At 52.8% G+C, this 26,609-nt stretch overlaps 11 protein-coding genes across 11 annotated transcripts; 6 read left to right on the plus strand and 5 right to left on the minus strand.

Moving 5' to 3' along the window:
• Nucleotides 1-1,110: 1,110 nt before the first annotated feature.
• Nucleotides 1,111-3,634, minus strand: SPBR_08171 (phosphoglycerate mutase family protein; the record flags this gene model as incomplete). Its single annotated transcript, XM_040766409.1, has 2 exons — nucleotides 1,111-3,520; nucleotides 3,600-3,634. 2 exons carry the CDS (start codon nucleotides 3,632-3,634, stop codon nucleotides 1,111-1,113), a joined length of 2,445 nt encoding a protein of 814 aa, XP_040614370.1.
• Nucleotides 3,635-5,480: 1,846 nt separating this feature from the next.
• SPBR_08504 (GPI-anchor transamidase precursor) lies at nucleotides 5,481-6,716 on the plus strand (the record flags this gene model as incomplete). Its single annotated transcript, XM_040766742.1, has 1 exon — nucleotides 5,481-6,716. The coding sequence occupies one exon, from the start codon at nucleotides 5,481-5,483 to the stop codon at nucleotides 6,714-6,716; it is 1,236 nt and encodes a 411-aa protein (XP_040614371.1).
• Nucleotides 6,717-7,246: 530 nt separating this feature from the next.
• On the plus strand, nucleotides 7,247-8,856 carry SPBR_08382 (uncharacterized protein; the record flags this gene model as incomplete). Its single annotated transcript, XM_040766620.1, has 2 exons — nucleotides 7,247-7,288; nucleotides 7,369-8,856. The coding sequence occupies 2 exons, from the start codon at nucleotides 7,247-7,249 to the stop codon at nucleotides 8,854-8,856; spliced, it is 1,530 nt and encodes a 509-aa protein (XP_040614372.1).
• A 1,317-nt stretch (nucleotides 8,857-10,173) lies between these two features.
• SPBR_08433 (uncharacterized protein) lies at nucleotides 10,174-11,609 on the minus strand (the record flags this gene model as incomplete). The annotated part of the gene is made up of 2 exons (XM_040766671.1): nucleotides 10,174-10,850; nucleotides 10,943-11,609. The coding sequence occupies 2 exons, from the start codon at nucleotides 11,607-11,609 to the stop codon at nucleotides 10,174-10,176; spliced, it is 1,344 nt and encodes a 447-aa protein (XP_040614373.1).
• A 1,728-nt stretch (nucleotides 11,610-13,337) lies between these two features.
• SPBR_08293 (uncharacterized protein) lies at nucleotides 13,338-15,227 on the minus strand (the record flags this gene model as incomplete). The annotated part of the gene is made up of 3 exons (XM_040766531.1): nucleotides 13,338-14,220; nucleotides 14,292-14,481; nucleotides 14,525-15,227. The coding sequence occupies 3 exons, from the start codon at nucleotides 15,225-15,227 to the stop codon at nucleotides 13,338-13,340; spliced, it is 1,776 nt and encodes a 591-aa protein (XP_040614374.1).
• A 1,137-nt stretch (nucleotides 15,228-16,364) lies between these two features.
• Nucleotides 16,365-17,848, plus strand: SPBR_08427 (beta-1,4-mannosyltransferase; the record flags this gene model as incomplete). The annotated part of the gene is made up of 2 exons (XM_040766665.1): nucleotides 16,365-16,566; nucleotides 16,623-17,848. 2 exons carry the CDS (start codon nucleotides 16,365-16,367, stop codon nucleotides 17,846-17,848), a joined length of 1,428 nt encoding a protein of 475 aa, XP_040614375.1.
• A 283-nt stretch (nucleotides 17,849-18,131) lies between these two features.
• SPBR_08907 (ubiquitin-conjugating enzyme E2 G1) lies at nucleotides 18,132-18,656 on the minus strand (the record flags this gene model as incomplete). The annotated part of the gene is made up of 1 exon (XM_040767033.1): nucleotides 18,132-18,656. One exon carries the CDS (start codon nucleotides 18,654-18,656, stop codon nucleotides 18,132-18,134), a length of 525 nt encoding a protein of 174 aa, XP_040614376.1.
• Nucleotides 18,657-19,376: 720 nt separating this feature from the next.
• Nucleotides 19,377-20,081, minus strand: SPBR_08678 (U4/U6.U5 tri-snRNP component SNU23; the record flags this gene model as incomplete). Its single annotated transcript, XM_040766916.1, has 1 exon — nucleotides 19,377-20,081. One exon carries the CDS (start codon nucleotides 20,079-20,081, stop codon nucleotides 19,377-19,379), a length of 705 nt encoding a protein of 234 aa, XP_040614377.1.
• Nucleotides 20,082-20,407: 326 nt separating this feature from the next.
• On the plus strand, nucleotides 20,408-21,423 carry SPBR_08575 (diphthine synthase; the record flags this gene model as incomplete). The annotated part of the gene is made up of 3 exons (XM_040766813.1): nucleotides 20,408-20,542; nucleotides 20,609-20,733; nucleotides 20,820-21,423. 3 exons carry the CDS (start codon nucleotides 20,408-20,410, stop codon nucleotides 21,421-21,423), a joined length of 864 nt encoding a protein of 287 aa, XP_040614378.1.
• A 297-nt stretch (nucleotides 21,424-21,720) lies between these two features.
• SPBR_08482 (ribosome production factor 1) lies at nucleotides 21,721-23,040 on the plus strand (the record flags this gene model as incomplete). The annotated part of the gene is made up of 1 exon (XM_040766720.1): nucleotides 21,721-23,040. The coding sequence occupies one exon, from the start codon at nucleotides 21,721-21,723 to the stop codon at nucleotides 23,038-23,040; it is 1,320 nt and encodes a 439-aa protein (XP_040614379.1).
• Nucleotides 23,041-23,378: 338 nt separating this feature from the next.
• Nucleotides 23,379-24,158, plus strand: SPBR_08657 (uncharacterized protein; the record flags this gene model as incomplete). The annotated part of the gene is made up of 1 exon (XM_040766895.1): nucleotides 23,379-24,158. One exon carries the CDS (start codon nucleotides 23,379-23,381, stop codon nucleotides 24,156-24,158), a length of 780 nt encoding a protein of 259 aa, XP_040614380.1.
• Nucleotides 24,159-26,609: the final 2,451 nt, after the last annotated feature.

The raw sequence follows: 26,609 nt of genomic DNA on the forward strand, positions 1-26,609 counted from the left end.
AAAAGACAAAGCTACTGCCTCAGTGGAGAGCGCGTTTAGTTTTTTGTATGTCTCCTGTTGCCCTTCGGTTCATTTCTCCCATTGTGGTCTTTGGTTGAACTCTTTTACTTTTTTTGGTTCACGTGGGTGATGTTTTACTTCTTATTCTTGACGCGTTGGTGCGGTCTTGAAGGGCGAAGGATGTGTTCGTAACACCCTTTTTTAACTTTTAACTTCTATTTATACCATTCGTATTATGCTTGGTATCCATTTTTACTTCTTTTGTATCTCATTACTTTCTCCTCAAACATATTCACTTCTTTTTTACACTTGAAAGCCCAATTTTGTTTCCGTGTTCTTGTTTTATAGCCCTGTATCTTTTATGGGCCTTATACCACCGATTTATATTTATTGCATTGGTCATTCTTGCTCGTGCTTTGCAACTTATTTAGCGGTGTTTGTAGGTTTTGTACAACTTAGTAGTCTTATGATTAGGATTTTTCATTAAACGCATCAATGCTTTGTCGTCTTTTCCATTGCAACATGTTTTGACTTTCGACTGCTTCGTCCAGCGCTGATCTTTTCTTCAATTCTTGTATTTTTTTTTTTTTTTTTTTTTTAACGTCTTATTACAAAATATATGCAGTGCGTGCATTTATGGGTTTTCTTCCTTAATTTTTTCCCCATCTGTTTTTGATATTTCTTTTAGGAGTTTGAATATTTACAGTCTTTATTGCCCATTCTTCCTTGATAATTATAATTAATGCTCTTCTAAATATTTATAATTCAATTTGAATTTTATTGTATGTCATCGACCAGTTTTATTTGAATTAAATTTTCACCGCATCCGCGCTTAGAATATCTTCTTAATTCGACCCTTAAAAGCACATCAAGTAAAAGGAGAGTAAGTTCGTAGAAAGAGTTCATGTTCCCATTAAAAGTATTATGATATAATTGTCATGAAAAAAGAGTAAATATAATGAAAACTCAGAAGAGACGCCACTTTTTTCAGCTTTTTGTTGCGCGTACCATGCACTCGCTTATCATGTATTTCGGAAAATCTGGCCCAAAAATAATAATTGAAAATAACGTGAAGAAAATGGTAAGGAATGGGAGATCAACATTATTAATTTAAACTGGTGGCTCCGTCACGGTCCAGCGCCGCTTGGAGGTTGTCATCTCGTGTGGCAGCTCGTCACTGTTGAGTGAAACAACACGGGGATGAATCCACAGACTGGGACTCGAAGGACTGGCCGCCCTGGCGGTGGTCGAGGTGTTAGGAGGCGTGAATGTATGGGCCGAGACCAGCTCGGCTCCGTAGTCGGTTGACGGTGCGGACGTCGGGCCCCTGGTGTCGAGACGTGGTAGAGCGGAAGACATGCCCTTGTAACCAATTTTAAGGCTATCGCCAGTGCGTTCGCTGTGGTCGTCATGGTCACCGTCGGCCGAGTGGGCGATAGATAGGGATGAAGGATATATGGGGTCAGAAGTGCCGCGGATTGACGGTGCCTTCTTTTTCTTCTCCTCCGGCTGTGGCGGGGATTTTGGGCTCTCTGGGCCGAAGCTGAGCAGAATTTCCATGTCGTCATCGTCCTTGGAGTCTCCCTCATCGGTGAGCGAAAAGTCAAAGTTGTCCTCATCAGGGTCCTTGGCGGAGCTGACGGGTGACCAAAGACCAACTGAGTCGGGTCGTGAATGGCTCATACGACTAGTAGTCGTTATGGTAGGCGGCGAGAATGTCAGAACACCACTGCCAATCGTGATCCCACTCGAACCTCGGCCATTGGTACTGCCCGATCGGACTGCACTCCCGCCCGGATTTTTGATAAGAGGTGGCTGAGACGAAGCGCCAGACGGCCGCCGTGTTACTAAGTCGGCGCCTCCATGAAAATAGCCTGCCGATGAGCTCCTGTGGCCAACGACCCCGCTTTCAAAGAGGTTGAAATTTCCCGGCGTGCCAGAAAGTGAGTTTGAATGACGACCGCGCGTACCGCCAATCACGGAAGCCATGCTACCGCGTGGTGTTGTCGGTGTAGTGGGTACGGACCGAAGGTGGTCCGAGTTGGCTAGCAGTTTCATCTCAAAGTACTTATTGAGTGGGACAACGCCATCCGGATGCCCGCGGTGGATGGCTCCTGACCATTTGGAGTTGTGCGTGTGCGAGTGTTCGTCTTCGGAAAGGGAGGTCAAAGAATCCATGCCATGTCGCCGGACCGCAACAGACAGCGAGGCCAAACCGACGTCCATGAGGACTGGTTGCTGTGTGATTGCGCCAATGAGCGCATTGCAGCCTGCGCCATGTGACACTAGAACCACAACAGTTTCTTCGATGCAGTCGTCGTCCACAATATCGCTGTCACTGTCATTGTCGTCAATGGCACAGTCCGCGTCTTCACTGCAGCTCCCGCTGGACTCGAGTTTGGAAGAGCCAGCTCTAAATTGAACCGCGTTCGTGACCATCTTGGCCGGCGCATCGGTTATCGAGTACCAGTCAACCAGTTTTTGTAGGCCCTTCCGGAAGCGACGGTGCATGGCTGCCCACTCTTCACCGAACTCGCCACCATCTCCCCAGTCATAAGGCGCCCGCATCGAATCCCACTGGTAGTCGAAGTCCACGCAAGCGTCCCGCGCATGTGCAACATAGCCCGATGGTGTAGGCGCACGCGATGACATGGCAAACTGAGGTACGGGCGCCACATATCCGACAACATTGGGGCGATGCATACCGGAATGACGAGACGCGTCCCAGCGCGGGCTCTGGATGTCGCCGTTGCTGCTCATAGGACGACCGTCTGCACTGGTATTGTTAAAGAGTCCAATTGGTGGCTCGACTGGCGGGATGTGCTGCGAACCGGATCTCGGAAGCTCTCCCCCCTCTGATGGACGTGACGTCCATGAGTTGGATCGGGTTGCACCCCAGAGATAGCTGGCCGAGTGGGAGTGTGCATGTGTTGCTTGGTGATTCGTCGTATGAGAAAAGCTCGAGTAGTCCTCCCTCCGCAAGAGTTCAGCCTTCGCACTGGCAACCATCAAGACTGAACTGGGTGGGGGCGTGATAAGCTCGAAGTAGCCTGGCGACAACCATTCACCTAGGAAGGCGTCGAGTCGCATGACGGATTTATTGAGTCTTGGTGTGATAGTCTTCGGTGTCGGGTCAAAACTCGGGTTGCTGGTGGGTGCTGAAGTCTGGCCATTCTGCATGGGCGTCCATATGCGCAAAGGGGGCAAAGGTTCAAAGCTTCGGGGATGTTCGAGGGGAAGCGAATCCGAAGCGATTCCAGAGCTGATGGCGATAGACGTTTGTATGCATCGGAGAAATGGCGAGCTGTGGATGACAATCTTGTACCGCCGCTTCTTGGGCACCGGCTTTCCGTCTGCAGATGGCGCGGACTCGGGAGGCGTACTCTCGCGCAGGATGTCGGCAATGCGCTGGCCAATGGCACGAGACTGCGACCAGCCGCCGTATGTCAATGGGGGGTCGTACGGCGTAGGCGATGAAAGGTGCCACAACTTGTCAGCAGCATCGAGGCGGTTTCCATGTCTGCGAGGGACGTGTTAGCGAGCGGCCGCATAAGCAGGAGGTGCCAGGCACGGCACTGTGGCCGTCAAAGCATACGAACCTGACTATAAATATATAAGCTGGGGGACGCCCCATGGCGAGATTGCTGGCGGAGGAGCTGCCAGCAGAAAGGTGGTAAATCGGGGGTTGTTTGGGTGTAGCGGATCTTGTGGGATAAACGGAGAAGTTCTGTATCGTACTTTAGGGGTTGTATTAGCCCCGAGCTATCGAAAGGCAGATGGTCAGTATTTTGAAGGAGAAATAGGGGTCGTATAAGACAGCGACTGCGGGACTGTAACGTGACGAGACGATCCGCAGGCAGAGGCAAGTAAACTACACCGGCCTGCTGATGGAATGCCAGCACTGAGAATGGCGTGGTAGTTGGGCGAGCTGTGAATAGACGAGGGGCAAAATGGTATTGTGATAGCAACAACGGTCCCGAAAAAACCGAGAGGCCAGCATGACTTGCTCTTGCGATCACAACAATTCACCCATACCTTCTTAGTAAGACATCAGGTTCTGGCGCCACTGTCGCACCAGACAATGCGCTGTTACTTTGTCGACAACGCAATATGCGAGGCAGAAGAAACAGCCGGTCGGGGTGGTGAAGCAAGCAGTCGAAGTTAAGGAATAGAGCGAATAGTGAGAAGTGTGAGAAGTCGAAATTTTGAGGAGAAATATCACGAAAAGTTCCAGAAGGAACGAACTGGCGCTTGCCTTCTTTACCGTCAGTAGACAAAGAAAGAGCGATCGGCGCACCCGAAGTGGGTGAAACAGGTGGAAGGCGGTGGCTTCGCTGCCCGGCGGCCGTCAAGTTGGAGATGGCGAGGATATGGAGCGTCGTAGACGTGGGGTGAGATGTGCCTGAAAGCTGGGGAGCTTTTTCGCAGAATTGAAAAAGTGCGGCACACACAGTGGCGAGAGGGTGATGACGATTGCAGGCAATTTCATTGTTCGTCACATGCGGCAATCATAGGCTTGCGAGAGCGCAGGCGCAAATGCACGGCGGCAGGAACAAAGCGATGGTAGGCAGGAAGACAGGCTACAGGGTCTAACCAAATGCACCTTGCCTGGGTAGCGGCGGCTGAACGGTCTGACAGGCTGCTGGTTGTACTGGCGTGACCTTTTTTTTTGTCCCACTTCTCCTCTTTGAAGCCTGGACTGGAGAGCTGTAGTTTTCTTTCATCACCTTCTATTCCTGCCCCCAGAGGTTTAAAATCCCGACCTCTTGCCGACTTGTCATGAATGTGACAGCATCATAGGCAGGCGCAATCCACGTCGTATTTACCTAGAAACCCCGCAGTTGTCTTGCCATTCACGGGTAAGCTTCGTTGTTTGTCGCGACGTTTACTCCGTAACTCGGGAGGAATTTGCGGTGTTGCAAGATGGCGGATTTTAGCTGCATTCTGCTGGATGACAGGCTCAGCCGGCCGCGCTTTTGGAGGCTTTTGGCAAGGCTTGAGAACCTGAAAATGAGATGTGTCGTTCCTTCCCCATTCACTCCCTGCAGAGCCAAGGCCGCAACGGTGCAGCTACAACGTACAAGCCGCTAGAACAATCGCAACTGCCAGATTATGCGCAGCAAGTTGTTATTGTAGAAATTCCACTTTTAATGCCCACCACTGGGAAGTCGCGCTCGAGCCACGCGAGTGGGGATCTGGACTTGTCGCGTCTAGTATTTGGATTATGTAAGGGTACATTGCCAATGTACCTTTAACCCCTGGACGCATCAATGCCAGCTGGTGTCTTGGTGTGTCATGCTTTGAAATCCAGAAGGTACGGTCACCAACACTGTCAGCAAAGGGGGTTCTTCACATCCAAGACGCGATACTTCCTATCCCCTTCACGATTAAATCTGCATCATCGACCATTCTATAACGTGTCCGATTGACAATCTTGTCCATACATTTTCATTCTGTTGCTAGCGACTGCTCCAACTGCAATGAGGCTCTCACTGTGGCTGTCGGCCGTGCCGGCACTGCTGGCCGCCTTTGCAGCATCGCCTGTCGCTGCCGAGCACACCAGCAACTGGGCGGTGCTCGTGTGCACGTCCCGCTTCTGGTTCAACTACCGACACCTCGCCAATGTGCTCTCCGTCTACCGAACTGTCAAGCGGCTGGGCATTCCCGACTCGCAGATCATCCTCATGCTGCCCGACGACATGGCTTGCAACCCGCGCAACGCTTTCCCAGGCACCGTCTACTCCAATGCCGACCGCGCCGTCGACCTGTATGGCGACAACATCGAGGTCGACTACCGCGGCTACGAGGTCACGGTCCAGAACTTCATCCGCCTGCTGACCGACCGAGTTGGCGACGAGATGCCCCGCAGCAAGCGGCTGCTGACCGACGACCGCAGCAACGTGCTTGTGTACATGACAGGCCATGGCGGCAACGAGTTTCTCAAGTTCCAGGACGCCGAAGAGATTGGCGCGCTCGACCTGGCCGACGCCTTTGAGCAGATGTGGGAGAAAAAGCGCTACCACGAGATCCTCTTCATGATCGACACGTGCCAGGCGAACACCATGTACAGCCGTCTGTACTCGCCCAACATTATCGCCACCGGCTCCTCGGAGCTCGACCAGTCCTCCTACTCCCACCACGCCGACAACGACGTCGGCGTCGCCGTAATCGATCGGTATACGTACTACAACCTCGAGTTCCTCGAGAACGAGGTGCGCGATCTCGGCAGCAAGAAGACCGTCGGCGACCTGTTCGACTCGTACGACTACGAGAAGATCCACTCGCACGCCGGTGTACGCTATGACCTGTTCCGCGGCGGCGCTCCCGAAGCGCGCAGCCGGCTGGTCACTGACTTCTTCGGAAATGTCCAGAACGTCGAGGTGGATGGCGGTGTTGCAGGCAGCGGAAGCAACGGCAGAAACTCGACACTCGATGAGGACCTCCTGGCCCTGAGCAAGACGATCGCCGAGCTCCAGAAGCGGGCCAAGGAAGAAGAGGAGGAGAGCGAGGCCAAGGCAGCAGCAGCCAAGGCCGCACAAGGAAACGCATCGTCTGACAAGCAGCAGACCGTTGGCCGTGGTCCTGTTGTCAACCACAAGATCCAGTCGGCGAAACCACTCACCGATGACAACTGGTGGACCAAGAAGGTTGTCGGCGCGACGACATTGGCAGGGTGTGCGCTGCTCTGGGGCCTAAGCTCGTTCCTGGAGGCGTGATGTCTTTCTTGGTTTCTTTTGTAACTGTATTACCTTCAACTTTGTTTTATTTAAACTTGTATAGAGCCCCGTTTTCTTGAAGCGTTTCCTTTTTTCATTTACATTATATTTAACGATGATTCGTTAAACTGGCTCAGATGCAACTCGATATTACCGATTATATGAATGTATGGTAAAGAGTAACTCTCAAATGCTTGTTGATGACGTGGAACTGAACGCCCATGTAATTTGATTTAATCCATTTCGTGAGAAAGTGCGCTATATAAGTCGCTTCCTACTTTTCTCGTGACTTTCGTGTGTCTAGAATTGTGGGAAGGTGCAAACGAGGTTGATCAACTACATCGGAGCTTGTTTGTTTGGTGCAGACATTGACAGTCTCGCCAAAACAAAACAAGCCCCACTTTAATCCGTTTCCATCTTCAAAACTTACATCGCGTTGTTCAACAAAATACAAGCTACCGCACTGGGGATCATTAACGGACTGATTTTTGAGAACTGGGTTCGAAATAATCGTCATAGTCATAGTCGAGATGAGTGAAGCTATTGAAGACCTCGCCGGTCCCTCGACAAGGGTAAGAACACAAGACCTTTCCAGTTGAGGACCTTCGCTTTGCTTGTTCTTCGGCTAACGCACCTGTTCCTCCACCACCAGCACCGCCCTCGCCCTTTGGATCTGGTGCCAATCGACCTAGATGCAGTTCCGTTCGCTTCGAACGCGCTAGAATGGTCAGCGGATGGTGTGCTCGCAGCTGCTACCACTGATTCGGTGCACATTTTAACGCCACAGTTCATGACTGCGAGCGGCGGCCCTATGCCGATATATGATGGTTTAGCCAACGAAGGCAACAGTGACCAGGATGACGACACGCAAGACCAGGGTGATAACCGGTTTGCAACGGAGACGGGGGCGCGGAAGCAGTTTGGCGGTTCCGGCCGGCGCATCTTGGTCGGATATCCGCGTCTCGACCACACCATCAACCAGCCGCTGTATCAAGAATGGGCGGCACATCATCCCGGCGATGACCAAGGCCAATGGCAGGCAGATGCCCCGAAGATTAGTGCCGGCTCTGGTTCCATCAGTGGCAGTGGCAGCACGATGAATTCTGTGGTCAGCATTGCGTGGTCTCCGAGTGGTGTTGGCTACAACGAACGCTGCGTGCTGGGCGTACTGACTGCGTCGGGAATGCTGATCATATACGGCGACCCCCTCGATGGCGGAGAAAGGGACGACGCCTCGACGAGCAGCAGCGGGCAGAGAGTGTCGGGAAACCGCAACAGCTACGACACGTCCCGGTGGGAGGTGCTGTGGGCGGTGGGCGAACGCACGGCAGTTCCAGGCCAGAAAAAACCTGGAGAGTGCATCACGTCCTTTGCTTGGACCAATGCCTGCGACGCAATTGTGGAAAAGACACCGACGCTCGCGGCTGCATATCACCGAGCAGAGACGAAAGCACTCCTGGTGTACCAGACGGACAGGAGAGACATTGTTGTGCTGGATGTCAGCCATTCCCGCTACATTGATGGCAGGGTGACATGGAAAGTCGCCGAGATGGAGCGCATAAAAGCAGCCGCGGGGGCGCACTTGACAGGGCAGTGGACGAGACCAGGCGCGCCTTCGGTGACAGACTTCAGCTTTGTTCCACATTCTACACCATTCGGTCTCCGCTGCAGTCCGTGGATGGTTGAAAAGGTACCGCTGGGGCCTGATCTCCAGCCCGAGAGTCTCCTGACCTGCATCATCGGGTACACTGCATTGCACTATGTCGGGTTCCGGCGACTGTCGCTTGTGTTGCGCCCAGACGTGTCCAGTGGGAGACGGACTATTTTCATTGACACCAAGGATATCTCGGGTTTCTGCGCCTTTATGGGCGCAAATGCCGTCCTCCGGTTCGAAGATTGCCTCTGGCGCGTGGACGATGACTTGCAAACGGGCGTTCCTAAGAAGAGGTCCCAGTGCAGAGGCGTCGTCGCAACGCCCATGACTCTCAAGGCGTTCGAGTTCGAGTTTACAGCATATGATCCGAACCTCGTAGCGCAGGCAACTGGTGCACCAGACGCGCATATTGTTTTCACAGAAGGCATATGTGCAGCAACTGAACCCAGCCAAGCAGAGTGGCACACAAACCCCATCAGCGGTTAGTTTTGCCGACACAATTTACTCCTCGATTATCTCCTTGTTTTACTAATACTGCCATCTACATTGACTACTAGGCCTCATTGTGCACCCCCCAGATCCGACAAACCACGGGAGCATGCCTATATACAGCTATGTGCGCAAAGATGCAACTTTTACAACGTACGAATGGTATGGCACAAAGCTTTCCGAACACCACGAACCTCCCGAATGGTTCGAGATCATACAGAAGAAAAGCAAAGGTCTCCAGCACGAAAGTGTCGCCGACTCGGAGCAAGATACGATGCCCCAAAATTCGGAGATGGGTGCTCAAAGTTCACGGAATCGGTACCAGGTGGGCATTTGGGGGTTGGCGCAGGCACCCGGCGGCCTGCCAGGGGCGAAAGGCACTACTGCTGTCCTGATCACGGAACATTTGATCGGCAGCAGCCGTACTGGCAGAAGCCGAGGCGATAGTCATATCCTCTTTGGGGCGCAGAAGAAACAGTCACACCAGGGCTCGTCAGTCACAGAACCCATCGATACGTTTGTCGACAGATGCGACCGTCCTGCTACGACCACCGAGGCTACCATGTGGACCTACATGTACGGAGGCGGACCAGAGGTAGTGCCGAGAGCATCATTTGCTACACGGGAGGGCGTTGAATTGAACCAGACATGCAGCATTTGCGACGCGGCGATTAACGAACGGAATGAAACGTCGACATGCGCAAATGGCCACTCTTTTGACAGGTGCACGAGCACGGGGCTGGCCATCCAGAAGCCTAATGTGTCGAGGGTGTGCGGTGTATGCGGACGCAAGACCTTGGTCCCAAGTGCGCTGGAAGAGATTTTGGAACTCTCGGGATCTGACCAGACAAACAAGGAAGCATTGGAAACATCGTTACAGGATACGGTATGTGGCTTCTGCGGAGGCAAATTTTTCGGAAGATGAAATAACGGGCTGGAGTAGGCGGGTTTGGTATTTTCTTTTTTCTTTTCTGTTTGTTCAGGTTCATATTTTCTGTTATCATGGGAGAGTTGGGATGTATCCTATTACTTGCTTCTCTTTCCTCTACTGGCTGAACTGTAATTCATAATGACATAGGTAACGTTCTCTTATAAATGTAGTGTATATCTCGTACAATGGATGCTTTCTTCCCAATATAAACTCTAGAGAAGATAGTAAGAACAGAGACAACCGAACCAAAATGAACCATATAAAGTACACCCAAATGAGACCTCTAAATAAACTAGCAAACAAATGGGAAAATGAACATATGGGAATAACGTACGCGCTTTTGCCGTCAGTCTTTGACTTTTACAACCACCGTCGTCTTGCACTTAGTTGAACAACTTGTTCATGGCCTGGTGGGCCAGCTCGACACCGAGGAAGGTGGCGGCGTTGGCGGGCACGGCACGCGCCAGCGCAGGGGCGAGACCGGGGAAGAAGGCCTTGAAGCCGCCCTTGCCGTACAACTCGCGCACGACGGAGCCAATGGTGAGGCCAGGCACCGAGCTCGTCTGCAGACGGCTCTTGACGGTGTCGACGGGGAAGACGGGGATCCACATGGCCACACCGGCACCGGCACCGGCCACGGTAATGGCCGTCAGACTCAGCTGGCCGTTGGCCTTGCCGGTAACAGGGTCCTTGGGCGTCAGGGACTGCTTGATGTACTCGTAGGCGGCAAAGTAGGCAGCAGAGCCGGGGCCGTCGCGGGCGAGGGTGGCGACGCTGCCGCGGAAGACGGAGCGAACACCGCCCTCCTTGTAAAGGTGGCGGACGACGTCAATGGCGCCGTTGTACTGGGGCTTCTCGCCGGGCTTGAGGACCTTCTGGCCCTGGACCTGCAGGATGACCTTGACGCGCTCAAAGGGGGCGGTGATGGCGGTCATGGGCACGGCGGACAGGAAACCAGCGGTGGAAATCTGGCCAATGGTGAGGGAGCCGTCGGGATTGGCGGGGGTGAAGCTGCGGACGATCTGCTTGCCGACATCGTAACCCCAGAAGGAGACGGCGACTGAGAGAGTTAGCCAACATCTCTGGTCTCTGGACAGAGCACAAACGAAGTGAGCGCAGCGAGGAGAAACCCCAAAGAGGACAAAAACTTACACATGGGAGTGACACCAACGAGCGGTGCCGTGACACCAGCGTACATGCCGCGACGCAGACCATCCTTGGCAACGGTCTTGCGCACGACGTCAATGGCAGACGAGTACACGCCCTTCTCGGCGGTCTGCAGGCGCACCTTGACCAGGTCAAAGGGGTGGCCGACCAGGACGGCGCAGATGCCACCGAAACCACCAGCCGCAAAGGAGCGCGCCTGGGCGGCGAGGCTCGATGTGGCCGCCTCGGGTGACGGCAGGCTGACGGCGTCGTCGGCCTTCTTGGCCAGGTCAATGGCCTCCGCCTTGAGCTCCTTGTACTCGGCCTTGGCGGCCTCCGCGGCCTCTGCGATCTTGGATGCTGCGGCGCCGTGGGTCAGCTCCGACACCTCGGCCTCGACCTTCTTGGCCAGACCAATGGCATCTGCCTTGAGCCCCTTGTACTCGGCCTGTGCGGACTCGGTGACCTCGGCGATCTTGTTTGCTGCTGCGCCGTGCGACAGATCGGACATCTCCGCCTCCACCTTCTTGATCTCGGCCTTGGCCGTCTCAGCAAGCTGGGAGATTGTCGATGTCTGGGGAGCGGGTGCGGGCGTGGGTGGTGCGGGCGCTGCCGGTGGCTCAGCGGGCGCGACCGGGACAGGCGCTGGTGCGTCGTTGTCGGATTTGGACATGGTGGCTGGGTGGCGTAGAGAAGGAGGAGAAGAAAGCGGAAAGGAGGAGAAGGAAGAAGCGCTTTAAACGACGTTTGTCGATTTGTGCCTCAATTGACCTGTGTCGTCTAGTTGGGAAGGAAAGAAGTCAGAAAAATGTAAAGTTCGGGTTAGGAAGCGGCGACGGAGCACAGGTCTGGCACTTTCACGTGTCGGAAGAGCAAGGCAAAAATTAGACTAGTGAAAGGTGCGATTGGCAGCCCTTCTTGTGGGTGCTAAGACACGCCTAAAGATGGGTAGACCAGGGGCAAATTGAAAATATACGGAGGAATCCGTACAAGGCAAGCGACCAAGGAAGCAAGAACGACTGGAGCATGCGCTGCCGAAACGACAAACAACGATAAAAAGACGTCAGGGCTTAGCCTCAGCGGAAAGGGAAGGAGCAATTGCCAAGCTCACGGAAAGATACTGAGGGAGTGGAGCAAGAACTGAGCACAAACAAGCAATGCAACAAGCAATGCAACAAGCAATACGTTTGGCACAGCAGTGAATGCGTATTGAGTAAACGCACCGATTTGTCAATGCCACCAAAGATATGGCTTTACGAGTTCTCGTCGTCTTGATCGCCGTGGTATTGCGTTGTTTCTATTCGCTCCGCTGGTCCGTTGCCGTTCATGTGCCGCGTGCGATGGGGAAGGAAGTAACGTGGGAGGGCGCAGTTGACGGAAAGAGCTGTCGTCTGATGTCGAAAACGTATCGGGGAGGAAGGAGCAAATCGTACGAGAAAGATAACAATAAATAGATCTGCAAAACAGAGCGAGCTTCTTATGCGAGTTTCGCAAACGGGGTACTGGTTTGCATGCGTATTTTGGCTTCGACATTCGTTCACTTTTCCGTTTCCCCAAGATGGCATTTTTACTCTGTGTAGTAATAATACGCTGTAAATGCGACCCAATAAGCGGCCGCTTTTTATTGTGCCTCGGTCGTTCGGCATATTTCGCTCCCCAGAAAAAAGTGCAAGTAGCGTGCCCAAACCAGCCACTGCCCCTCTACGCCCGCCAAAACCATCCACAGACTCCTTCCCCAAACCCCACGTAACCCGCTTCGTCCGCCACCGGCTCGGCCTCCAAATTTTTGCGGGGCATTTTCCCACTGCGACAAAAACCTATGCGACAAGTGAACAGCCATCGGGGCTCTTCCACCGAGTCTGGTTTCTGGATCCCGCACGATCGGGCGGCGCTATTTCCATTCTGTGTCGTCGGGTTGCTGACGAAAAATAAGTAAATCAATTTGAAAAATTAGTAGGCACACGGCCGCCGAAAACTACAGGATGAGACTCATGGCTTTGCCTCGGCAGAGTGGATCCGGGCCACCAGAGCCACGACTTACAGAAGCTCTACTGCAAATTGCCGCACATTCAATTAACAACTCCGGTGAAGCAAGACAAAGACACACTGCACAGTTTCGCACCAATGGCCTACCAAACCAAGGCCATAGCGCATAAAGGTTGCGGGTATATGGGGAAATAGCCTTTGGCTAAAATGCAGGTACAGAAGCACGATAAAAGCTGGGCAACGCAAGCCGTTTAAACACGCTACATTTGAGTACAGATCGGATCGAGTACAAGTACGACCGACGTCCTCGATGTGACGAAAAAAGTCAAATCCCAGCAAAATCAGCAAGCAAGACGCCTTATACATGCAAATCCCATGACACAAAAATTGAATGCCCGACGAATCGTTTCCGCTCTCAGAAGTTGACGCTGGGCTTGGCCGCGTGGCCCAAGGCAATCGATGCCCGGTTCGAGCCGCACCAGCAATTGCCGTCTCCGTCACGCTCAACCTGCACCACGACGTCGATGCCCTTCTCCAGCATATAGCTGCGCACGCGGTCACGCACGTCCTCCATGTCGGCGCCACGCACCGCCACAACATGCATAACACCGAGCAGCTTGTCCTCTGTTCCCGAGCGGTCGTCAATCCAGAACTTGGGCGCCGAGTAGCTGGCGACGCCACGCAAACCCGGCACGCCCGCCAGTGTTTCTCGGAGTGTGTACTCAACAGCATCCGGAATGGTCAGCAGCAGGCGGCGGGCCGACGACGTGACGAGCGGCACGGCTGAGCCGAGAATAAGAACGGCAATGAGGAACGAGGCCAAGGGATCCCAGCCAGACCAAGACCAGAAATGTGTCAAGACTGTGGACACAATCACGGCAGCACTGCCGAGTGTATCTGCCAGGACATGAAGGTAAATTCCGTACATGTTCTCGTTGTCGTGGCTGTGACCATGACCATGACCATGACTGTGATTGTGGTCGTGGCCGTGGCCGTGGCCGTGGGAAGCGCCATGTGAGTGACCGTGACTGTGGCCATGGCTATGGCCGTGGTTGTGACCGGCATGGTCGTGGGAGCTGTCGGTTTTTTTAGACAGGCTCGAAAAGTCGTCTGCGTGCTCGCCGTGGCTGTGGCCATGGCCGTGTCCGTGGTGGTGGTGGTGTCCAAAGGAGAACATGCCGACAAGGTTCACCAGAAGACCCAGCGTGCTGACGACGAAAAGCTCCCACAGACGCGTCGTCTCCCGCCCGCCCATAAGCCTTTCGACGGCCTCGACCATGATTTCGACGCTGATCAGTCTGGAAGGGAAGGTCTGTTAGCATCTGATTTGGCTGCAATATAGGCTCGACCGTTCCGAGCGCCGACTTACATCAAGAAGATGCCATTGGCGAACCCACTCAGGGTCTCAATCTTGCCAAAGCCATAAGGAAACCGCTCGCTCGGTGGCCACTTGCTAGCCACTGCCGCAAACAGGCCCACGGCCAGTGCCACGCAGTCAAAGAACATGTGGATGCTGTCGCTCAAGAGGCCAAGGGAGTCGGTCACGTAGCCGTAGAATGCTTGAACCGTCATGAACGCAAAATTCAACCTGTACGAACAAACACGCGTTAGTGAGAAGCTGGGCGACAATGCCGCTGGATGTGGTATGGGGCGGAACGAACGTCATAAAGTAAAAGATTCGCCGCGAATCCTTCTCTTTCATAACAGCATGCACCACCGGGTAGCGCGCCGTGTACTGCATGGTAAACTCGGTGAACCGCGAGAGCGAGCCTGGCGCCGCGACCTGGTCAAAGGTAACGGACGACGTCTCGGGCGCCGCATAAGAGGGCTTTTCAAACGTGGGCCGAGATGATGTGTATGGCCCGGCACCGGCCGGTAGAGATTCGGACGCATGGCTGTGAGAATGGGTATGGTCGTGGTCATGGTCGTGGTCATGGCCGTGGGCATGATATTGGGACTCGGAGTGGCCGTGGGAGTTTGACACGGTCTGCATCTGGTTCTGGTCGAAACTGAAGCTGTGTCCATCGCCGCCGCGCAAGGAGACACCCGAGCTGTGGCTGATCCTCCGATGCGACCGCGAGTAGCTGCCGCCCAGGTGGCTCACCGCTGCCGAGGGAGGTGAGCGTCCAAGGGTCAACGGCGAAGGCGAGTGCGTCTGCGACGAATGGGAGTGGGAGTGGGCGTGCGAGTGGCCATGGCTACGGGAATGCCCGTGGGAGTGGGAATTGGCATGCTGCATGAAGCCGGTCAGGTGGCTCTTGGGCGGGGATATTGATGCCCTTGGTAGCGCGTATGAGGACTCCATGGCGCGGAGGGAGGTAGGGAGAGGGAGAAGTGGGGAGAGTGCAAGGAGAACAAGTCTTATTGCACTCGTCCAGAGGGATGTCGTCGTTTCGAGACCAATTCGATGTCTCCAATGGAGGCCCAAAACCACCAATGAAATGAAGAAAGTAGACACAGCGTCGCGGAGTACGCTGGTTTATTTCGTTGACTTTCCGACGGGGCCACAGAGGTATGGGGAAAGGCGGAGAGATCGGAGGCGGTGGGAGACTGGGAGATTAGGGAGTGACGAGGCGGAACGGAAGGAGATTCGCAGTCGATCGGCAACAAAAGACGACAAGTTCGGATGGGAGGCGATATTGGCGGTAAAGGCAAAGGTCGGCGATACGTCCAACGACTCAGATGAAAAGGAGCAATAATAGATAATGCTAAAGAGGGAATGGCTGAGTACGGACGAAGTAAAAAGTGACACAAACAAAGAAAGAACAACTCTAGCTCGGCCTTTCCCCGTCTCCTCGCGCGCTCCTGACCTCTAGTTGCGCCCCTGTTCAAAGTGGATCCGGTCTTGCCTTCTTTGGCTTCTTGGGGCGGACTTGGCGCCTGTGATGCCGCAGCGACCTGAGATACAGCTATCATATCAATGGGCTGTAGTGACGTGCGTTCAACGCCTTTGATTGGTCTGGTGCTTTGCAGCAGCGGTCAGGGGAAGATCCTGGTGTAGAGAGTACCAACGGGCCCAGGCCGTCGCGGGCTTCACACCCTCTTGCTCCGAAATATAGGGCAGTTTCCTTCCTGGGTGTCATCCAGCCGCGCCTTAATTGCATTCCAATCGGGTCCATATTAGGGCCATACAGCCTGCCGTAGCGCCTTAATAACAACCACAAAACGTCATCTCCGTTTTGAGCCACCTGTTCGCATAGCTCCAACGACGGTGTCTCAGGAACACGGCCGATCTCCCACGCCAACATAAGCAAGCTCAACGACACAGGGCCGTCCCGGGAGTGACAGACTCATCAATCCATATCGCGTGCTTCATTTTTACAGGCAAGGTTTTCCAGTCTCACAACAAAGTCTGCTCTCGGAGTGTGAGCTTCTCCTAGAAAGCTGGTTCTATTTAAAATCAGAGGATCGAGCCAACGCGCTCCAACGCATCACAGTCGGCATGGCCCTCGGTTTCTCATTAATAGGCGCTGCCCTCCTGGTTCTCACTGCTGTGATGTTCCTGGCCTGGCCACGTCGGTACCGCGGACAGGCGCCCACTGTTCAGGTCCTTGTGTTGGGCGATGTTGGCCGCAGCCCGCGGATGCAATACCACGCGCTCAGCATTGCGCAGCGTGGACATGTACAGCTCATCGGATACTATGGTGCGTTGGGAGTGGATGCTGGAAGGCTGTTGTTTGATACTTGCTAACGTACGTAGAATCGGACCTCTTGGAGGAGCTCGACCAGCACCCGCGTCTGACCAAAGTGCAACTGGCTCCGGCACCAGTGTTTATTCGACGCTTGCCGTTTGTCATTGGTGGTCCGCTCAAGGTTGTCTGGCAGATCGTCAACTTGGTGATAACCCTCACGTATTTTACACGTCCAACCCGCTGGTTGCTCATCCAAAACCCTCCGTCCATCCCGACCCTAGCAGTCGCTGCTCTCGTCTGCTCCCTGCGAGGCACGAAGCTGCTCATCGACTGGCACAACTACGGCTGGAGCATCCTTGCCGGCACACGTGGAGCCAAACATCCTTTTGTTGGTGTGTCCAAGGCCTACGAGGTCACCTTTGGGCGCCTTGGTGACGCCCACCTGGCTGTGACGGCCGCCATGGCTGCACAGCTTCGCAAAGCGCCGTACAACCTCCCAGCCTCGGCACCCCTTGCTGTTCTACACGACCGTCCTGCCGAGCTGTTTCAGCCTGTCGAATCTTCCACGCCTTTCCCACCGGCCGCCCGAGGACAAGAGGTCGCACGCATTCTTGCGGGCGCAAGTGACGTTGTTGTGCGGCGGCTGCTTACAAACAAGGACGCCAAAGTGCTGGTCAGCAGCACGTCGTGGACACCCGACGAGGACTTTGAGCTGCTTCTTGACGCCCTGGTGCAGTACGTCCGGGACGTGCCCGGTGACTCGGCGAATGGTCGGCGGCCGCCCGTGCTGGCCGTCATCACAGGCAAAGGTCCCCAGAAGGCCATGTACGAGCGCAAGCTGGCGCAGCTTGCCGCCGACGGCCATCTCCCGCCAGACCAAATCGCTGTGCGCACGGCGTTCCTGCCGATGAAAGACTACGCCCGTCTTCTCGCGCTTGCTGATCTGGGTGTGTGCCTCCACATGTCCAGCTCGGGCGTGGATCTGCCAATGAAGGTTGTGGACATGTTTGGCGCCGGTCTTCCCGTTGCCGCATACTCGGACTACGAGAGCTTTGGCGAGCTGGTGCGCGACGGCGACAATGGGCGTGGGTTCACTACGTCGGGTGAGCTGGCGGACCTCCTTGGACGTCTGTTGGACCGCCGGGACCGGGCTGAACAACAGATGACCGAATTAGAGAACCTTCGGCAGGGCGCTCGGAAAGAGAGTGTTCTGCGGTGGCCTGAAGAGTGGAACCGTGTCGTGGTACCAATCTTGGAAGTGTCCGAAGCGGCTGCGTCTAAAAAGACCAAATAGGCAAACGAGAGGAGCAAGGTGTACTGAAAATAGAAAATAACGTTGAATTAGAGATACCATACGGCTATGAATTAGCAAAGCAATGAATACACAACGAATGACTGAAATAGGAATACAATAAATGCAGGTAGAAAGTATGCAATTTGACGCCTGAATCCAATACAAGGGAAAGCAATGCCACTCCAATGCTCCGATGCGCCCTCCTCTTTATGCAAGGTATAATGTGCTCCGCTCCAGGGTCAACAACGAGCACGTGTGAACCGTTGTGTGCCACCCCCTCCATCTATTCCTCCCCGAGACTTTGGCGGACACACTGCCGCACCCGCTTCCGAAAGTCCTTGTTCTTGCCGGCCACTTCGTCGCGCCACATCTGTGCTGCGTCCAGGTCTGCAGGGCTCTCGTCGTTGGGGCTGGCCAGCAAGCTTATCACGCTCAGCAAAATCGTCTCGGGCGTCTGCACGGGCGACCAACGCTCACTCGCCGCCTCGTAGCCGTACTTGTCTTCCTCGGGCGGGTGCAGAATCGAGATGCAGAGTTCGCCATTGGGGTACACGTTGGGGTGGAAGGGTATCGGATCCTGGAACTTGAGGACGGGCGGCAGCAACGGGTACTCGGGCGGGAAAGAGAGGATGGCGCGAAAGTTTCCGCCACCGTAGTATTTGACGTCGTCGCTGATCATGAGCATGACCATCCACTCAAAAATATTGTTGGCGTCGGTGAGGCCGCAGGAGATGCCCGGAATGTCCTTATCGGTCTGCATCTGCTTGAGCTGGCGCCGCAGCAGGTTCGCCGCACCGGAGGAAGCCATGGCGTGGGTGGGCGGTGAACACGAATGGTCGAAAAGGAGTGAATATTTCGCTGAATCAAGAGGAATCCGGGTTGCTTTCGTGGCTCGTAGCCAGCAACGTCAAAGACACGAAAAGGTTCAAGCAATGGCGGTTATGCGAAGCCGGCGGAAGTGGGGGTTGAGTGACAGTCGGGTGCTGAAGCTCTTAGGAGACGGTGCTAGTCGAAGAATATTGCGAGTTGGGTATTTGACTAATCGTCCGTGTATCGTATATGGTCGTACGAGGGATACCCTCAGGCAGCCACTGAGAGATTGCGTCAAGTTGTCTCGGTTTGAGGCTATCGAGAGATGGACAAGGGAGAGGGTCCGAGAAGGTGCGCGCCCCGCATAATATACCACAGCGAATGCAGTGGATTCGGAGGACAATCTCGACGGATCGCACCTTCCCTTATCGAGTGCTGGTGGGGCAAACCCCGACCTAGGCTAGGCCTCTGCAACAGTAACCACGATACAGTGTTCGCCACGTTAGCCGCCCATGCATATCTTACGTGGTTGTTTTGTCTATGAATTTCTTTTATTTGCTTGTGGACAGAATGGCCAGGGTATCGTGCTATATTCAGTAAAATAACAAAAGAATCAAAAGCCAACGCCAGTGAAAATGCCTAATAAAACGCCGCAACATAACGATGCCCCATGATATCCCCCATATTCCAAGTATCTTCCACAGCAAAACAGCCCCTTTCAGTTCTTCTTGGTTGATCCAAACCCAGTGATGCCCATCATCTTCATCATGTCTTCTTCGTCGTGCTCGCCCTCGATGCGGACGTCGTCGCCGTAGTCCATCCGGCTCGCTGCCAGAGCGGCCGCCTCGGCCTCTTTTGCCGCCTTCTTCTTTTCGGCAAGGTCGCGCTTCTTGATCCGCCGCCGCTCGCGTTCCGCGTCGTCTTCTTGCTGTCGTATGGCCAGGCGCTCTTTGAGGTTGACCGTCGCGTCCTTCTTCTCGGCCTCGAGGCGTGCCCACACGGCCTCGATGCGCTCCAGCACGTCGGCGGCCGACGCCCGCTTGACCTGCCCCGTTTGGCCGACGTTCCGCAAGTGGTACATGGAGTTCTCGTGCTCCGTCAGGGAGACGCTGTCTTTGGCCGTCCAGTCGCAGTATTTGCAGTAGAGCGGGCCGGCACGCCGGCCGGGGGCCACCATCTGCGTCGTGCCGACAAGCGCATTGAGGTCGGACATGGTCGTGCGCGCGGCCGTCAGCGTCTCGTTGCCCTCGAGGGGTTTGTAGTAGCGCTTGCCCGCGAGCCTGGCCTCGTACCGCGCCTTGCCCTCCTCGCGCTCCTTGGCTTCGCGCTCTTTGGCCTTGGCTGCATATTCGGCGACGTCGCGTGTCTTGCGGAACTCGGTGTCGCCGGCCGGCGTGCCGTAGGCGGAGCCCTGTTTTGACATTGTCGCAGCGCGTGTGTGTCGTCAAGTGGAGATGGAATTTTGGCTCAACTAAGAGAGAGGTTATGTCCTGAAATGCAGTGCGCGTCGTTGGTTGCTTCTGGAGTTCGATGCAAGTCGACGGTGACGATAATTGGGATGGAGAATGGGAGAATTGGCGGCAGAACAAAAGCACGCTACTTATGGCGGTTCCAGGCGCCTTTGCCAGCCAACTTTTTTTTTGGCTTATCGCGATAAGCAGAGGGGCACATGCGACTGAATCGCATCGAGGAGCATACATTTTCTTCCCACGAGCGTCACGAAAGACATTCACACACCCCAACATCAGCATGCTGTACCTCGTGGGTCTCGGTCTCTCTGACGAGACGGACATTACCGTCAAGGGTCTCGAGATTGTCAAGAAGGCCTCCCGGGTTTACCTCGAGGCCTACACAAGCATTCTTCTCGTCAACAAGGAGGTTCTGGTATGTTTAACGGTCCATGATGCAGACTGTCATTGACAGTAGAACTAAACTGGCTTCTTTGCGTAGGAGTCCTATTATGGCCGGCCCATCATTATTGCTGACCGCGAAATGGTCGAGAGCTCGAGCGACGACATTCTTGCCAATGCGCAGACTGAGGATGTAGCCTTCTGCGTCGTTGGTGATCCGTTCGGGTATGCCCCATATACTTTTTTATTCTATCATTTTTTACCGTTTTGATTTCCCTCGCTTCGTACCTCTGACGCCGGTTATCAAACAGTGCTACCACTCACACCGACCTCGTCCTTCGTGCCCGCGAACTAGGCGTCGCCGTCGCCTCCGTCCCCAACGCTTCCATCATGTCCGGCATTGGCGCCTGCGGCCTCCAGCTCTACAACTTTGGCCAGACCGTGTCCATGGTCTTCTTCACCGACGAGTGGCGTCCGGCCAGCTTCTACGACCGCATCAAGGAGAACCGCGACATTGGCCTGCACACGCTGGTGCTGCTCGACATCAAGGTCAAGGAACCCAACCTGGCGAGCCTGGCCCGCGGTCGCATTGTCTACGAGCCGCCGCGCTACATGACGGTCGGTACCTGTGCCAAGCAGATGCTCGAGATCGAGGCCGAGCGCAAGGAAGGGGTTTACGGCGAGGACAGCTTGGCCATTGGCGCGGCGCGCGTCGGCGGTCGCGAGCAGGTGTTTGTAGCTGGCACGCTCAAGGAGCTGTGCGAGGCGGACGATGCGCTGGGCCCGCCGCTGCACAGTCTGGTGCTGCTGGGCCGGAGGACGCACGAGCTGGAAAACGACTTTGTGCGGGAGTTTGCCGTGGACAAGGAGAAGTGGCAGCGCATTTGGGCGGCGGAATACCAGAACAAGCATTAGGCGACTGGAGAAGATTATGGGCTTATCTACAGGGCATTTGGGTGCATTAGGGAGCATTCTGGGTGCATTACAGGGGCCTCTAGTTTAGTCATTTTCGCCATTGGAACAACAAAAGTTTGCTGCAAAACATGCGGCTTATCGCGATATGAAAATTTAGGGCGATAAGAAAAAAAAGTTTACCGCCAAATGCTGCGATCTCCGATCCATCATCCTCATCCAGCCTTGCCTCCGGCAATCCATTCAGCACGGGTTTTCAATATTACATTTCGCACGACACCTACCTGCGCAACCAACAACATGGGCTCGCGTAACAAGATCGTGCGGCAATCCACATGGCTGCAGAACAAGGCGGCCAAAGGAAAGAAGTCTATTGCCGACCGGCGCGAACGGCGGCGCGAAGAGGAGAAGTACCCCGAACTCAAGGCCGAGCGGCTGGCCAAGAATAGGCCCAAGACCCTTGAAGACAAGCGCGAGTACCCGGTGTCCGAAGACTACTATGCACGCCGCAAGCGGAGGCGGGTAGTGGAGGAAAAACCTGCTGTGGAGGAGGAAGAGGACGACAACGATGACGAGGCCGATGAGGCAGCCGAAGCACAGGACGAGGACGACCAGATGGAGGTGGATGGCGGCGACAAGGTTGGCGAGGACGAAGTCGACAGCGATATTGCCAGTTTACTCGCAAGCGACGACGAAGAAGAAACAAACGACGTCGGGCTGAGCAAGGCCGACAAAAAGACAAGACGGGCCGAGGCCGCCGCTCTCGCCGAGACCAAGCGCCGAGAGCAGGACGAGAAGGAGGCGGCCGAGGAGGCGGCCGCGCGCGCCGCCCACGAAGACGCCATGGCCGCCAAGTACTCGGCGCTTCTGCCAGACGAAGACAGCAGCGCCACGGCCGACGAATCCGGCGCGACAGCCACACCGACACAGCCCAAGATTCTCATCACGACCTCCCGCCACGCCACCATCCACAAATACGCGCAGACGCTCACCGACGTGTTCCCCAACAGCACCTACATCCCCCGGTCCGGCCACCGCTACGTCAGCCACGAGTACAGCGTCCGCGAGATCGCCGGCTACGCACACAACCGCGGCTACACGGCGCTGCTCATTGTCAACGAGGACCAGAAGAAGCCGTCGGGTCTCGACATTACCCTGCTGCCCAACGGGCCCATGCTGCACTTTTCCATCCAGACCTGGGTCGACGCCAAGCGGCTGCCCAACCACGCGCGGTCCACGGGCCACGTCCCCGAGTTGATCATGAACAACTTTGACACGCCTCTCGGCAAGCTGGTGGGCGGTGTGCTGGGCCGGCTGTTCCCCAAGGACCCGGAGCTCATTGGCCGGACGGTGCTGACGCTGCACAACCAGCGCGACTACGTGTTTGTGCGGCGGCACCGGTACATGATGCGCGAGAAGCGGGCGACGGAGCGCAGCGTGACGGAAAAGGACGGCAAAGCCATGACGGGCGTGGAGGACGTGCGTGTGGCCCTGCAGGAGATTGGTCCGCGGATGACGCTCAAGCTGCGGCGGGTGGACAAGGGCATCCAGCGCATGTCGGGCCAGGCGTTTGAGTGGAAGGGGCGCATAGAGAAGAAGCGGACGGTGTGGCAGCTGTAGTCTGGTGGGCGGTGGTTTTCCGTGTCTGTATGATTCGCATGTGTCGATCCAGCGAGGCGAAAAAGTTATTGTATTCAGCGTTTCTGGAGTTCCATTAAGAATTACTCGGCGTTATGGCATTCCCAAAGAATTCAACTGCACCAGATCGCTTCTACGCCCAGTATGACAGCACGGCATCATGACACGATCTGCATTCGCAAGGTGCGGTGTCTATTGTGTATATTTGTAGATCGAGGACGGCCAGCAGCTTCTGTCCCTCTGTGTCCGTCCACCAACCCCCACGTCCACCAACCCTACGTCAACTTGTTCGTCTGGGCAAACTGCATGCCCGCGGCAAAATGGAACAGCTTGGCCGCCACCACGTACCGGTCCCGCGCCGCGTACTCGACCAGCCGGTCGTAAAACTCGGACAGCGGCACAATCACCCGCTCAATGTGCTCGCCGTCCTCGAGACGCTGCTCGGGCGCCACGCTGTCGTCCTCGGCCAGGTCCACGTCCACCATGACCAGCTGCATGTTGGCGTTGCTCATGCCCGGGTCGGCAGCCTGCGGCGGGCTCACGCTCGTCACGCGACACTCATAGCCCGTCTCCTCCTTGAACTCGCGCACGGCGGCCTGCTCGGCCGTCTCATCGGCGTCAATCAGCCCTGCGGGCCACTCGACCGTGTAGGCGTCCAGGGGCGGGCGGTACTGAATCACAATGAGCGTCGCAGGCGGGCGCCGGGGATGGCGCAGAACATTGCCCATGGCGACGGCGTCGACACCCGCCTTGCCGCGGGTCTTGCGCGTGGCGACCTCCCAGGTGCGGCTCTTGCCGGTCTGGTCGACATACTGGATACGCTTGAGAGCGAGCCAGCGAGCTTCGGACGTCTGGAGGTCGTCAATGCTGGTGATGACGGGTTCTTGGGTCTTGGGAGACATGGTGAAGGCGCGGGCGAAACGCGGGTGAATAGCTGTGTGGAGTGCAAGTATCGAGGGCGTGCGGGCAATTCGAGCAGCGATGCGGAGGCCAGTGCCGGAATTCATGAATTGGGCCGGGAGAGAGAGCGTCGGGAAGTGCAGTTTTCAATGTGGGCATTCGAGTGTGAAATACAGATGTCAACGGCGGGCACACAATAGGTGAATGTTCCAGGTGCGATGGTGTTAGCTAGCTGCGGGTGTCAAGCTGCCGGCAATGACGCAGTGGGATGCGGGGTGGTAGGTGGTGGACGTACGCCATATAATAGAAACTAGAACGTATTTCCTCCACGTACGACCATAGATAATAGACAATACGGGATCCCGTCCGCTCTCCCCTAGTCAAACCATTAATTCGCGTGCCGCTGCCGACGAGGCCGGTTTCTGATTCGTCCAAGTGTATCGTCACGTTCGATGGTTACCGTTGTTGTAAGTACCCAATAACCCGAGCTTCGGGTACCTGGTTGTGTTACGCGGTGTAGCCTTCCTTTTTTGTATATCTCCTTTTTATTTGTATAATGGTATGATGGTTAAACTAGTTATTTTTAAAAGAATGGTCCGAGAGGGTGTCGTAAAGGAAGAAGGAAAAAGTCTTACGTTTTTATATACTATTTTATACCCGTTTTTAACGGTGATATTATAGTCTTAGTTTCGACGTTTTTATATAAACTATTAATTTACGTCGTTATTAAAGGGTCCTTTTATCGTTTTTTCGGACGTTAACTTTTAAATAATTAAAAAGTCCCGTTAATTATATACGTTAAAGATATATATTCTTTATATTCGTTTATAAAGTAACCGTTAATTAAAAAATTAAAATGAAAATTAAAATAAAAAACGGAATACGGTAAATAAATAAAAAATATAAAATAAAATAAAAAATAATAAAAAGACGAAATAAAAAAAAGTATAAAATAAAATTATAGTCCCGTTTTATTTTTTATATTACAAATAAGTCGGTAACCTTCGTTTAACGTCCCGTTATACTTTTTTTAACCTTTTTATCGTTCCGTTAAAATACTTTTAAAATAATACACGTTACTTTTAATATTATTTAAATAACCCTCGAAGTCGACTACGTTTACGTAATTATTTACGTACCGTTATTACGACGGTCGTTTTTAAATTCGTTTATAATAAGTCGTTACGTACTACGGCCGTTACGACCGTAAATACTATCGTATAAAAGTTATACCGTACGGTATAACCTTTTTAATTTATTAGTCTTCTTTATTTCCGTATATAATAGTGTTATATTAACGGTTTTTATTTACTATTAAAAATAACCGGTTTATTTAAAACCACCTTATTTTTATCGAATTTCGTTTTTATTACGAGATAACGTTAAACGAAAAAGTAAAGAAACGAGGGAGGGTTAAATACGAATTAAAATATATATATTTATTCCGTATATATACGAAATTATAATAAGTAACTTAAGGTTAAATATTATATAGTAGTAAATTTTATTAAAGGTGGTTTTTTTTTATATTAATATACGATATATTTACTTTTTAATTTTCTTTATCGTACCAAAGTCGATTTCGACGACCCGTATTAAACGTATAACTTAATAAATAAATGTTTTATATTTAAGGTTAAAATTATTAAGTTAACTTTACGTCTTTTATTTATATTTATATACTTACTATTTACTAAATCTTACTCGTTATATTATAACTAATTAACTATTTATAAGGTTAAAAAAACTAATCTATTTATTTTTTATATTATAAACTCGTCGATAACTACTTAAATCTACTCTCGTTCTTTTATTATATTATTAAAATAAGTGACTATTAAATTTAAAAGTAACGACGGACCGAATTTACTTTTATTTTAAATATCGACGACTACGATAATTAAACTTTTAACGAAATAATTATCGATAACTACGACTTTTACTATTAAAACACCGTAAATTTTAATACGTTTATAAATATTAAAACGTTTATTAATCGTATACTAGTTAGTAAAAAAGACGACTTACTCGTACCGATATAATATAATATCGAGTAGTTATATTACTGTAAAAAAACGATATAAAAAGTGTTTATTTATAAAATAAAAGGTCTTCGTTTTACCGAAGTTTTATTTATACTCGATAACCCTTATATTTTATTAAAGAATATTCCGTATTTATTAAAAAAAGTACCGAATATACGTATCTTATCCGGTCACTTAAAGTAGTATATACCGGACCCCGAAATACTTACGTATATTTAAAGTACGTTACGAAAAAAGAAATAAGTTAATTAAACTTTTAATACTCTACTTATACCGAAACCCGATAGTAAACGGTTTAACTTATAAAACTTATACGACGTACGAAAAAACCTCCGGTTACGAGTTTCGAGACCTTTTAAATTCCGTATAATAATATAAACGTTTTTTTTTATAACACTTATACGACTAACTAGTAGTCTATTAATTTTAATATTATATTAGTTATATATTTTATCGGTAAGGTTGTTTTAAATATAAGGACGGACTATAATGTATTATACGAATCGTATATTAAAACCGGTTATTATATTTATATTTATATTTAAACGACGTAGTTAAAAGAGTCTTTTCGTTATTAGTTTTATTAAATACGACGTACTAAGTAAT

The sequence above is a fragment of the Sporothrix brasiliensis genome (genome assembly GCF_000820605.1).
Source record: "Sporothrix brasiliensis 5110 chromosome Unknown Cont22, whole genome shotgun sequence".
Taxonomy (NCBI): Eukaryota; Fungi; Ascomycota; class Sordariomycetes; order Ophiostomatales; family Ophiostomataceae; genus Sporothrix; species Sporothrix brasiliensis.